Source organism: Oncorhynchus gorbuscha, linkage group LG06, assembly GCF_021184085.1.
Source record: "Oncorhynchus gorbuscha isolate QuinsamMale2020 ecotype Even-year linkage group LG06, OgorEven_v1.0, whole genome shotgun sequence".
Classification (NCBI taxonomy): domain Eukaryota; kingdom Metazoa; phylum Chordata; class Actinopteri; order Salmoniformes; family Salmonidae; genus Oncorhynchus; species Oncorhynchus gorbuscha.
The window spans coordinates 78,146,478-78,160,473 of record NC_060178.1 but is presented as its reverse complement, the minus strand read 5'-3'; the positions used below and the strand labels follow the sequence as shown (position 1 = coordinate 78,160,473).

General features: G+C 43.5%; 1 protein-coding gene across 1 annotated transcript; it reads left to right on the top strand.

Moving 5' to 3' along the window:
- The first annotated feature begins 1,155 nt into the window (after positions 1 to 1,155).
- LOC124037261 (polyunsaturated fatty acid 5-lipoxygenase-like) lies at positions 1,156 to 13,996 on the top strand. Its single transcript, XM_046351944.1, has 14 exons — positions 1,156 to 1,553; positions 2,955 to 3,153; positions 3,336 to 3,417; positions 3,653 to 3,775; positions 5,553 to 5,659; positions 5,796 to 5,968; positions 7,440 to 7,586; positions 7,680 to 7,883; positions 8,011 to 8,097; positions 10,493 to 10,671; positions 11,832 to 11,953; positions 12,506 to 12,606; positions 13,198 to 13,368; positions 13,476 to 13,996. The coding sequence occupies exons 1-14, from the start codon at positions 1,404 to 1,406 to the stop codon at positions 13,653 to 13,655; spliced, it is 2,025 nt and encodes a 674-aa protein (XP_046207900.1). The 5' UTR covers positions 1,156 to 1,403; the 3' UTR covers positions 13,656 to 13,996.

The window sequence follows — 13,996 nt, the reverse complement described above, 5'->3', positions numbered from 1 at the left end:
GAGTGATTGGAGTGCTGCATCAGATGACCTGGCCTCCACAATCACCCAACCTCAATCCAATTGAGATGGTTTGGGACGTGTTGGACTGCAGAGTGAAGGAAAAGCAGCCAACACATGCTCAACATATGTGGAAACTCATAAAGCTGGTTGAGAGAATGCCAAGAGTGTGCAAAGCTGTCATCAAGGCAAAGGGTGGCTACTTATTTTATACTTTCATTTGTTTAACACCTTTTTGGTTACTACATGATTCCATATGTGTTATTTCATTGTTTTGATGTCTTCACTATTATTCTACAATGTAGGAAATAGTGAAGATAACGCAAAACCCTTGAATGAGTAGATATGTCCCAACTTTTGACTGATACTGTACATTTGTGAAAAATCTTACACTAATATATCTTGATTAGATAAGTATTTAATCAAATGTGTCAATACATGTTAGAATCACCTTTGGCAGTGATTACAGCTGTGACTCTTTCTGGGTAAGTCTGCAAACCTTGATTGTACAATATTTGGACATTATTTTCTAAAATCTTCAAGCCCTGTCAAGTCTGTTGTTGATCATTGTCAGACAGCCATTTTCAAGTCTTGCCATTTGATTTTCAAGACTATTTAAGTCAAAACTGTAACTAGGTCACTCGGGAACATTCAATGTCGTCTTGGTAAGCAACTCCAGTGTATATTTGGTTTTGTGTTTTAGGTTATTGTCCTGCTGAAAGGTGAATTTGTCTCCCAGCAGAGTGACCCAACTTATGTGACTTGTTTAGCAAATTTTTACTCCTGAACTTATTTAGGCTTGCAAGAACAAAGGGTATGAATACTTATTGACTCAAGACATTTCAGCTTTTCATTTTCAATTAATTTGTAAACATTTTGAAAAACAACATAATTCCACTTGGGGTATTGTGTGTTGGCCAGTGACCCAAAAATCGAATCCATTTGGCTGTAACACAACAAAATGTGGAATACTTCCTGAATGCACTGTATATTGTCATAAACATTGAGAGAGTGAAAGACAGATCTGGCCGTTCCTTTAATGCACGATAAGAGGGTGGGGTCAAACACTCACTCTTACAGTACACCAGCCAGTGTGAAACATTATCGAATGCCTCTGCATCCTCTAGCTAGCTGTTTTACAGCATTTGCATTACATGTGTGGTGTCAGTATATAAGGGGGTGTTTATGAGAGAGTGAGCTAGAGGGAGGGAGGAGCGAGAGAGAGAGACCGAGAGCAGGAGATCTAGAAAGTGTGAAGGTCTACATAGATTCATTAGCAAAAAGGGGAAATCTAATTTTGTCCAGACTGAGTCAACAACCGACACACTTGTAGGAGGCTATCATATCTGCCTGCAGACAACTAGTGGATATCAGTTCTCCTGTCCATCGTGTGTGTGTGTACCACCATGCCATCCTACACAGTGACGGTGGCTACAGGAAGCCAGTGGTTTGCAGGGACTGATGACTACATCTATATCACCCTGGTGGGAACAGAGGGATGCAGTGAGAGGACTTTACTGGACAAGCCACTCTACAACGACTTCGAGAGAGGGGCGGTGAGTTGAGTTACAGGTGGCAAGAGTCAGTTTGAAAGTTTCACAGTGTGTGCATCACTTCAAATACACTCAGGAGAGAAAATATTTCCAATAACTGTCCGATTTTAAACTCTGGCTGCATCCTGATTCTTCACCCTTCTCCCATTGTGCACGTGCATACTTCTTCTCAGTCAATGCTTAATAAAAAGCACACTTCCTCTAGTATCTGTCCTGAAGCCTCAACTCAAATTATGCATACTATTTGGACTGATTACTAGTTTGTGAAAATGACATACTTGTTAGACCACAAGATTTCTCCCTCTGGAAGCCCTCACAATACCTCGGTCTGGGTGAATGAGCTTACATTACTTTGTAGTGTAACAATAACATTTGACATGCCTTTTGGACATATTCATATTTATTACATCGACATTGTATTATTCATTTTTTATTATTTTTACGTAATTAAGGACTGACATTTGAAAGACAACGTTGTGCAATGTTTTAAATGCATACTGCTAGCAACTGCACAAAGTTCCTTTAACAAATGTACAAATAAATAATTTGTTTTATTTGACTTTTCCCTGGTGTAAGATCTGCCACAGAATGTATTGCAATATCAACCCCAGCCCCTCTATTCTATTCAATAAATAGTGCTTTAAACTGTGCTGCAAGATGAGGTAATGGGAGTAATCCATAGCATAATGAGGAAATAAATGGCCTTTGTGCTCAATACTACTATCACTTTACATTGTCTTGTAGAAACTTGCCTTATCCACTACCTAGTACAGTGACAGATGAAGAGGCGAAACTCCAGTGCATAGTGCGCCCGATAGGTGCCATCACCATTTCTGTGTATGAGTGTATTTCTCTGTGCTTTTACTCTAATGAAGCAAAAATAATAACATAAGGCCTATTGCCAAACCTCTATCAGAGCCAATTACTTATTAGTGACCTGCTCATGGCCTTATGGCCCATGAACACCACATGGGAAGATCAATACAAAAGCTTTCCAATCTAATAAACTGTCAAATCATTCTGGCATTAACATCTTCACCAGTGTCTGAATCCTCTACACTACACTACAGTTGTACGCTTTACTTCATGATGTAAGTGGCTGTATATTGCACCAACCGTCATTGACTCATGAGCTGCTACTAACCGCATGCTGTCTCTTTCTTGCTGTTTTGGGCAGTTGTGTCAGGACCGCAGAAAAAAGTATCTGGTGCAAAAAGGAACAGCTAATGGGCAGCCAAACAAACACATTGATAAAGTGCATTTTTTATTAATGACTTAATGTAACAATTACAACTTGGTAACGACCATTGTTCGTCCTCAGGTTAGGCTTAATCTGGGTCCGGAAAACTGTCCCATTCTGTCCACTCTGCTCAAATCTCTCTAAACCTGGTTGTCTGTTCTCAGGTGGACTCGTATGATGTGACGGTGGGGGAGAACCTGGGAGAGTTGGAGCTGGTGAAGATAGAGAAGAAGAAGTACTGGGTTCATGATGACTGGTACTGTAAGTACATCACAGTGAAGACTCCCTCTGGAGACTACGTAGAGTTCCCCTGCTTCCACTGGCTGGTGGACGACAAGGAGGTGGTCCTCAGGGACGGCAAAGGTACCTGTCTGTCGGGTCTGTGTCTGCCGGTTGGTCGTGTCTGTCAGTCAGGTCTGTCGGTTGGTCATGTCTGTCTGCCGGTCGCTCATGTCTGTCAAAATCTGTCCCCAGTCTTTAGCTTAAGGAACATAGAAGTGAATCTAAAATCATCCTCATTATCGTTGTTCACCCTTTTCTTTAAGCACTGCTGCCAAAGGATGACAAGACCAGACTGGTGAAGCAACACCGACACAAAGAGCTGGAGAGCAGACGGAAAACCTACAGGCAAGAGCTGGCTTTATTGTGTATCACACATCTACCTCACAATGACGTATTGATGTTGTACCAAGATGCATTCAACAAATAAATGTATTCAATGTATTGAACTAGTAAATGTTTTTCTAGTATTTATTCAATGCACTGTAACTACATATAGTGTAGCCTACCAACATTAAAAGACCTGTACACAGTGTTACGTAGTGGTGCTTAACCTGATTCTATGATGTCCTCCTGTGTGTAGATGGAGGGAGTGGCAGCCTGGAATTCCTATGAGTATAGATGCCAACACTCACAAGGAGCTTCCCAGAGACATCCAGTTTGACAGCGAGAAAGGAGTGGACTTCATTCTCAACTACAGTAAGGCGTAAGTACTGCATTCACACTACACTCTGTAACCTAGTGTAGACTTCCTTTATTTGTTATATGCATTGCAGACTCTGCCAAGAGTTCTGGGGTTTTATGGCAGAGTAGTGTCATTGTCCTGTCACTACACTCAGCTGCAACTATTTCCCCTTATTTGCAACATTGTCCATACAGTCTTATGCTCTGTTCTATGTTTACACTCATGCAGTGTTAAACCTACAGCAGGCCTCTTTCTAATGTGGAGATTTCCATGAAGAAAGCACATACTTGACATGGTAGGGGATTTTCCGTTCATTGGGTTCAGTATTTGTTTATTACAGTGATGGTATTTTCTAAATGTCAGGACTTCCTGGTTTGAATAAAAGCTAAGTGGGAAACTGATAGAAGCTGTTTGTTCAGTAGGTGGGTGGTTGGTGAGTAGTATGTGGAACTACTAGTATTTAAAAATATATATTAAATATTGAACCTTTATTTAACTAGGCAAGCCAGTTAAGAACATATTCTTATTTTACAATGACGGCCTACCCCGGACAAACCCTCCCCTAACAACACTGGGCCAATTGGACAACAATGGGCCAATGGTGTGCCACCCTGTGGGACTCCCGATCACGGACGGTTGTGATACAGCACAAGATCGAGTCAGGGTCTGTAGTGACGCATCTAGCACTGAGATGCAGTGCCTTAGACCGCTGCGCCACTCGGGAGTATGTGGATGTGACTAAAAGGAAGCCTGTTTTAATGCTCTGCATGAAATCATGTTGACCAGGAGAGTCATTGTATGAGTAACTAGGGACATTTGCATGTATCCTGCACACCAACAGGCTAAACACAGACATATTGCTTCAATGAGACTAGCTGTGTGCTCTGACAAATACTTTGCTTCAAACCTATCAGCGTACTAGTATGCTTTTTTTCTTCTTCTTTTGATTGCTTAGGAGGGATAACAACCTTCCAGACAGGTTGTGTGTCTTTGCTCTGTAGTAGTTCAGTTATGGGATAGTAGCCCTCATTATCAAAAACAACCATCTATAATAGACTTGCCATGTATTGATGAGGAACTAGAGGAAGTGGCCGGGGTTAGCAAGACACATACTTTATTAATAGAAGTGTTATGGCTGTCTGTGGTTCTCCTGCTTACTTGTGGCTTGTTTGTGCAGCTGAATTTGCATTGATAACAGCTCATCTGCAGAGAGCACAGGGTATAAACTATTATGCCGGACATTATGCTATTCAGGCATTGCTTGCTTGACATAGCATTACCAGACTGGTAATGGATAGGATTAGATTTAAAGCATAATAACTTACATTGACAGTATCAATGTACTGTATCAATGACTAGCAGACTTTACTCACCAGCAAGTTAGCAGCAACATCTTTAGCATCCAAAGTGTTGAGCACTGGCAAAGTACTGCACACGTGTGTGCGAATCATACACAGGAAGGGAAGCAGAAACTCTTTTTCTTAAATTCATCCCTGGAAAGTGGCAACCAACGCTGCTAACGATTGAAAATAATGTGGATAAGAGTGTAATACATGTGTAGTAAACATCAACTCCCTGTTGTCAGTGACTGACATTTTCTGAATCCATTAGTTTTTGTTTGGTTATCACAGTGAAAATGGAAGAAAATAACTCTGGACATAAATCTTAGCCTTGTTCAACCATCCTTATCTCACAAAATGACTTTCTGTTTTTCTATGGTATTGCAGCGGTCAGGATGGTGGCTCAGGCTACTTAAATATTTCCCTGCAGTTTGATGATGTTGTTCTCTCCTTCCCAGGATAGAGAACCTCTGTGTGAACCAGTTCATGCACATGTTCCAGTCCTCCTGGAATGACTTTGCTGACTTTGAGCGGATCTTCGTCAGGATCAAAAACACCATCTCAGGTGTGTGGTCTCAGTTTTCTCCAGAGAATGTGGTATCTGACTCCTCTCTCCTCTCTGAGCAGCTGCTGCTTTAGCAGTAGCTAATGTGGATCCTAGTCATAAAAATTATCCTCTCCTCTCCGTATTCCTATCCTAGAGTATGTGATGCAGCACTGGAAAGAGGACTTTATGTTTGGCTACCAGTACCTGAACGGCTGTAACCCAGTGATGATTCAGAAGTGCACCAAGCTGCCAGAGAAGTTCCCCGTTACACACGACATGGTGGCAGACTGTCTGGAGAGAGAGATGACTCTGGAGGAGGAGATTGAGGTAGAGACTGAGACACACATATGTCAACGATGTCACTCTTGCTGCGGGTGATGCCCTGATCCACCTCTACGCAGACGACACCATTCTGTATACATCTGGCCCTTCCTTGGACACTGTGTTAACTAACCTCCAAATGAGCTTCGATGCCATACAACACTCCTTCCGTGGCCTCCAACTGCTCTTAAATGCTAGTAAAACCAAATGCATGCTTTTCAACCGTTCGCCCGACTAGCATCACTACTCTGGACGGTTCTGACTTAGAATATGTGGACAACTACAAATACCTAGGTATCTGGCTGGACTGTAAACTCTCCTTCCAGACTCATATTAAGCAACTCCAATCCAAAATTAAATCTAGAATCGGCTTTCTATTTCGCAACAAAGCCTCCTTCACTCACGCGGCCAAACATACCCTCGTAAAACTGACTATCCTACCGATCCTAGACTTCGGCGATGTCATTTACAAAAAGCTTCCAATACTCTACTCAGCAAACTGGATGCAGTCTATCACAGTGCCATCCGTTGTGTCACCAAAGCCCCTAGTGGCAGGGTAGCCTAGTGGTTAGAGTGGTTGACTTGTAACCGGATTGCAAGTTGAGGTGTTGCAAAGATGTTGCTGCTAACATCTTTGCAAGTTCAAATCCCCAAGCTGACAAGGTGCAAATCTGTCGTTCTGCCCCTGAACAGGCAGTTAACCCACTGTTCCTAGGCCGTCATTGAAAGTAAGAATTTGTTCTGAACTGACTTGCCTAGTTAAATAAAGGTAGAATTTAAAAAAAATACAAGTCGGCTAGAGCATACAGGTCGCAGTGGTGGGTGTTATTCTTTATATTTTTTTAAATATTTTTTTTTATTCTAAGTCGATAAACTCTGCCTTATCTCAGCTCACTGGTCACGATAACAAAACCCATCCGACAACACGTAATTTGGCCGCCTTTCGTTCCAGTACTCTGCTGCCAATGACTGGAACGAATTGCAAAAATCACTGAAGCTGGAGATATTTCCCTCACCAACTTTAAACTTCTGAGCATCTAACCGATCTCTGCAGCTGTATATAGCCCACCTGTAAATAGCCCACCCAATCTACCTACCTCATCCCCATATTGTTTTTATTTACTTTTCTGCTCTTTTGCACACTAGTATTTCTACTTGCACATCATCTACACATCTATCATTCCAGTGATAATTTGCTCAATTGTAATTACTTCGCTACTATGGCCTATTTATTGCCTTACCTCCTTACTCCATTTGCACAAACTGTATATAGATTTTATTTTTTTCTATTGTGTTATTGACTTTATGCTCGCTTATTCCATGTGTAACTCTGTGTTGTTGTTTGTGTCGCACTGCTTTGCTTTATCTTGGCCAAGTCGCAGTTGTAAAGGAGAACTTGTTCTCAACTGGCCTACCTGGTTAAATAAAGGTGAAATAAAAAATAGATACAAAACCTTGTATTACGTGTTGTTTGCAGGCTGGTAACATCTACATAGCAGACTACGAGTTGATGGAAGACATCAGTCCCAACAGTACAGACCCCTGTACTCTACAGTACCTGGCTGCTCCTATCTGTCTGCTGTACAACAACAGCCAGAGCAAGATCCTGCCTCTGGCCATACAGGTAGGCTATTCTGCATGGTTTGAAAAAGAGCATGGAGCAGTGTTTCTTCACCATCTAACAAAATATACCCCTCCTCCTCTCTCTCTCTCCCAGCTGGGTCAGACTCCAGGGAAGGACAACCCTATCTTCCTGCCCAGTGATGGTCAGTATGACTGGATGCTAGCTAAGATCTGGGTCCGCTCCTCTGACTTCCACATCCACCAGACAGTCACACACCTGCTGAGGACTCACCTGGTCTCTGAGGTGTTTGGAGTGGCCATGTTCAGACAGCTGCCTGCTGTACACCCTGCTTATAAGGTACACCAAGTACACTTCAGTCTGTGCCTGTGTTTTGTGGCTGATTAGTTGGTTCATGGATTGTTTAGTTAGATGGTTGGTTGATTGGTTTGTTTGTTTATTTATTTATTGCTGGTCTGTCCTCTAGTTGCTCCTTCCTCACATTCGTTTCACCATCGCCATCAACACCAAGGCCAGAGAGCAGCTCATCTGTGAGTTTGGCATCTTCGATAAGGTGAGTGTGTGAGAGAGGGACATTGAGACATATTCAGAAGTGCGTCTACACATGGTACTAAAATCGGTCTCTTATCTGTCTTCATTGTGACTTCTGTAGCTGGTGGTCCTTCTGTAGCTCAGTTGGTAGAGCATGGCGCTTGTAACGCCAGGGTAGTGGGTTCGATCCCCGGGGACCACCCATACGTAGAATGTATGCACACATGACTGTAAGTCGCTTTGGATAAAAGCGTCTGCTAAATGGCATATATTATTATTATTATTATTATATTATTTCCTGGTCCCTCCCAGTATGTAAATTACACTGAAAATAGATTCTACAGTTCATATAAGGAAATCAGTCAATTGAAATAAAATATTAGGCCCTAATCTATGGATTTCACATGACTGGGAATTGGTCACAGATACCTTAAAAAAATAAATAGGGGCGTGGATCAGAAAACAAGTCAGTATCTGGTGTGTTCACCATTTGCTCAAGCTGCGTGACACAACTCCTTTGCATAGATTTGTTCAGGCTGTTGATTGTGACCTGTGGAATGCTGTCCCACTCCTTTTCAATGGCTGTACTAAGTTGCTGGATATTGGAAGGAACTGGAACACGCTGTCGTACACGTCAATCCAGATCATCCCAACCATCCTCAATGGGTGACATGTCTAGTGAAAATGTAGGCCATTTTGAGCTTCCAGGAATTGTGTACAGATCCTTGCGACATGGGGCCATGCATTACCATGCTGAAACATGAGGCGATGGCGGCGGATGAATGGCCCGACAATGGGCCTCAGGATCTCGTCACGGTATCTCTGTGCATTCAATTTGACATTGATGAAATACAATTGTGTTCATTGTGTGTAGCTTATGCCTTTCTATACCATAACACCACCATGGGGCACAATGTTCACAACGTTGACATCAGCAAAACGCTGGCCCACGCGACCCCATACACGCTGTCTGCATACTGCCGGTACAGTTGAAACCATTATTCATCCATGAAGGGCACACTTCTCCAGCGTGCCAGTGGCCATCGAAGGTGAGCATTTTCCCACTGAAGTTGGTTACAACACCGAACTGCAGTCAGGTCAAGACCCTGGTGAGGACAACGAGTACGCAGATGAGCTTCCCTGAAACGGTATCTTAAAGTTTGTGCAGAAATTCTTTGGTTGTGCAAGCCCACAGTCTCATCAGCTGTCCGGGTGGCTGTTGTCAGACGAACCCGCAGGAGAAGAAGCCAGATGTGGATTCCTAGGCTGGTGTGGTGTATGTGGTTGTGAGGCCGGTTGGACGTACTGCCAAATTCTCTAAAACGACGTTGGAGGTGGCTTATTGTAGAGAAATTAACATTTGATTATCTGGAAACAGCTCTGGTGGACATTCCTGCAGTCAGCATGCAAATGTCCCTATGGGACTCCCGATCACAGCCGGTTGTGATACAGCCCGGGATCGAACCCCGGTCTGTAGTGACGCAGTGCCTTTGATCGCTGCGCCACTTGGGAGGCTCATATTATTGGAAACATTTCAAGTTTACCAGTAAATTACCTGAATTTTTGTCACTTTCAAAGATTTTATGTAATTTATCACAAGACATCCAGTGGCCCTTTTGGGTACTTCAGATTATCACAGATCCCTAATTATCTCTGACCCTCTGGCCTTATCGCATGTAAAATATAAAACAAATAAAGCTGTAAAACCTTATCCTAAATATAAACCATAGACATGGTAAGATAAATAAGTGTGTAAAAAATGTAATATATAAAAGATATTTCATGTTGAAACCCTATTAAATACCAATGTTATTCATGAGTTTATATCTTGGTTGTAAATGTTTTTGCACTGAACTGGTGGCAGTTGTGGAAAAAGTAAATATTTGGAAGAGTTGCAGTCGAATATAATGGCGTTGTTGATTAGATGCTTTTTTCCATTAATTTGGCTATTTTCTCTTGAACTATATGGTCTATTCACAAGAAACTCATGGACAAAATGGACACACAAAATAAATACTATATATGAATACATTTGTTTTTTGTAATTCAAGTATAAATGACCATAGATTACCTGTTAATTACAAAAATTACGCAAGCTTTGCAACCCTAGTCTATACTATGAGCACCGATTGATAACGTGCAGTAATAGTTCCTGTGTTTTAGAGGTTTGCTGTCTAGATCTGTCTACACTTGTAAGATCTCCAGACACAATTTGTGCCTGATTACTTCCGGAGGTGGTCAGGATGATCTGATCACAATCAGATCAGAATATGTCTTTTAATCATCTAAACCTGTCTAAAAATGTGGGCCCAATCAGAATGTGGACACGATCAGGACAAAGGATGCATGTTAGCACCAGGTAAAAATGGGCCTAGAGACGGAGACATAGAGAGCTAATGTGTACTGTCTCTCCCCAGGCCAATGGTACAGGAGGTGGAGGTCATGTGGAGATGATCCAGAAGGCTATGAGGTCACTGACCTTCAGGTCTCTGTGTTTCCCTGACGCCATTAAGGCGCGCGGGGTGGACAGCCCTGAGGACCTACCCTACTACTACTACAGAGACGACGGGAACAGGGTCTGGGATGTCACCAAGAGGTCAGAGATCATGGGGGAGTGGGTGGTCTGTGTGTGTCCTTCTTGACACTTTTATAGGAGGAGGAGAACCAGGTCAATCACCAGGAAAAGATGCCATGAGATGGCTAACCCTAACCCTAGCTTCATGTTCACACCCCGGCTCAACCCTAACCCTATAGCCATAACCCTAAAGCCCTAGCCATTACCCTAACCATAGCTTCATGTCCACACCCTGGCTCAACCCTAACCCTATAGCCATAACCCTAAAGCCCTAGCCATTACCCTAACCATAGCTTCATGTCCACACCTTGGCTCAACCCTAACCCTATAGCCATAACCCTAAAGCCCTAGCCATTACCCTAACCATAGCTTCATGTCCACACCCCGGCTCAACCCTAACCCTATAGCCATAACCCTAAAGCCCTAGCCATTACCATAATCATAGCTTCATGTCCACATCCCGGCTCAACCCTAACCCTATAGCCATAACCCTAAAGCTCTAGCCATTACCCTAATCATAGCTTCATGTCCACACCCCGGCTCAACCCTAACCCTATAGCCATAACCCTAAAGCTCTAGCCATTACCCTAACCATAGCTTCATTTCCACACCCCAGCTCAACCCTAACCCTATAGCCATAACCCTAAAGCTCTAGCCATTACCCTAACCATAGCTTCATTTCCACACCCCGGCTCAACCCTAACCCTATAGCCATAACCGTAACCCTAAAGCTCTAGCCATTACCCTAACCATAGCTTCATGTCCACACCCCGGCTCAACCCTAACCCTATAGCCATAACCCTAAAGCTCTAGCCATTACCCTAACCATAGCTTCATTTCCACACCCCGGCTCAACCCTAACCCTATAGCCATAACCGTAACCCTAAAGCTCTAGCCATTACCCTAACCATAGCTTCATGTCCACACCCTGGCTCAACCCTAACCCTATAGCCATAACCGTAACCCTAAAGCTCTAGCCATTTACCTAACCATAGCTTGAAGTCCACACCCTGGCTCAACCCTAACCCTATAGCCATAACCGTAACCCTAAAGCTCTAGCCATTACCCTAACCATAGCTTCATGTCCACACCCTGGCTCAACCCTAACCCTATAGCCATAACCGTAACCCTAAAGCTCTAGCCATTACCATCCAACTAAATTTGATTTTCCGTTTCGCTAGTTTTGTGTGGGACGTGGTGTGTATCTACTACGACAGTGATGACACAGTACAGAAGGATGAGGAGATCCAGGCGTTTGTTAAAGATGTCAGCAGCTTTGGGATGCAGGACCTTGACTGCTGTGGTGGGTACAAAACACATTATAACCAACAAACACTACAATGGCCTAGCCTGCTTTAAAATGCTGTTTTAGATTTATCTGCAATACAAATACACACTTCTTATTTCTCTGGACTGTGTTGAAAGACATAACTGACCATGGAGCAACATTATCAATATTTAGCTATGCAGAAATGTACTTCACTTTTAAGTTGGTCAAAAGCCTCTGTGCTTGTCTGTTGCTGTGGTAACAGTGGTGTGCGAGTGAGGAACTCAGTGTGGTCTGATCAGGCTAGAAGGGGCCACAACTCCACTCTTTGAGGGCCACTCTGCTTGTTTACCTCTGACAGAACCACTGAGTAACCAGGTGTCTATACACCTCTGCCCAGTCAACATGAATTACCAGGGAACTCAAAAACCAGCAGGAGATGCAGCCTTCATAGACTGGTGTTGTGCATTTCTAAGCAATACTGTAGTTTGTGATTGCATGACAATGTGTGTCTAGGGACTGACCTTAGTGACTCACTGATGAAACAAGTGTCAAAAAACGTTGCGCAAAAAAAAAAACTTTCTGCAGGGTTTCCCAAGGCCCTGAAGACACGCGAGGAGCTCACAGAGTATCTGACTGTCATCATCTTCACTGCCTCCGCACACCACGCTGCTGTCAACTTCGGACAGGTACGGCTCAGGGCTCCATATGATCAGATCCGTTTTAGCAAACATCTGCTTAGCAGTTGTTTAGGCGGTGTCTGAGGTGGAACTGCGTCAGAGCTGTCAACTCCAAGTGGCTCCAGGCATAATGAAACGGACATTGCCTTTGGCTGCACTGAGTCGCATTAACAGAAATCCCATCTAGCCTCGTTTCCAAGTTCGAACAATGGAATGTGAGATTTAATCTACACTTCAATTAGGATAATTGAAATCCTCATTATTTGTTCCATGATTTTTCAATTTGAGCATAAATATGTCTATATAGCCTACACTTTCTCATTCTGAACTTTTAATGCAAGTGGGGCGGATGTGGTTTCGTTAGCAACTGTTCACCGAATTTGACAGCTCCAATGTAGTTCCACCGCAAACACCCGCTATTGTTGGTGTCTGCAACACGTGCAACGCGTGGGATATATATAGTCAGGTAGCCTTGGGACAGTTGGTCAACATTACTGTAGATGAGCTTGATCAGTGCTTGCAGACAAGAGCCTGTACATTGTCAAGAGCACCACCTAGCTTCCCTTAGATGTTAATGTCTGCCTACTCTGTGTATTTCAGTATGACTGGTGCTCGTGGATCCCCAACTCACCCCCCACCATGCGGAAGCCCCCTCCCAGGCAGAAGGGGGTGGTAGATGTGAAGTTCATCATCCAGAGTCTCCCTGACCGCGGCCGGTCCTGCTGGCACTTAGGGGCCGTCTGGGCCCTCAGTCAGTTCCAGGAGAATGAGGTACACACACACCACATGCCCACGTACAGATAAACACACATGGTGTTTGTCTGTTTGTTCTTAATAATAAAGATTTCCCTCCAATTCCTGTGTCCTCTCTCTGTCAGCTCTTCCTGGGGATGTACCCAGATGAGCACTTCATAGAGAAGCCAGTGAAGGAGGCCATGGAGTTGTTCAGGAAGAGACTGGCAGAGGTCAGCAGTGTCATCAAAATCCGCAACGAAGGCAAGAAACTACCCTACTACTACTTCTCTCCCGACCGCATCCCTAACAGTGTTGCTGTCTGAGAAAGGAATGAAGGGGAGAGAGCAAGGAAGGGAACAAGGAGGGATAGCTATATAATCTGATATACACGGAGTGTACAAAACATTAGGAACCCCTGCACCTACTTTCCATGACAAGACAGGTGAATGCTACGATCCCTTATTGATGTCACTTGTTAAATCCACTTCAGTCAGTGCAGATGAAGGGGAAGAGATGGTTTAAAGAATGATTTGTATTCCTTGAGACAATTGAGCCATTCAGAGGGTAAATGGGCAAGACAAAATATTTAAGTGCCTTTGAACAGTATGTGGTAGTAGGTGCCAGGCACACCGGTTTGCGTCAAGAACTGCAATGCTGCTGAGGT

Bases quoted from the DNA above. Each gene is read 5' to 3' on its own strand.
- LOC124037261 (XM_046351944.1), top strand. From the start codon at position 1,404: ATGCCATCCTACACAGTGACGGTGGCTACAGGAAGCCAGTGGTTTGCA. The intron at 3,776-5,552 runs GTAAGTACTGCA...TCTCCTTCCCAG, and splicing joins ATTCTCAACTACAGTAAGGC to GATAGAGAACCTCTGTGTGA. The intron at 10,672-11,831 runs GTCAGAGATCAT...CCGTTTCGCTAG, and splicing joins GTCTGGGATGTCACCAAGAG to TTTTGTGTGGGACGTGGTGT.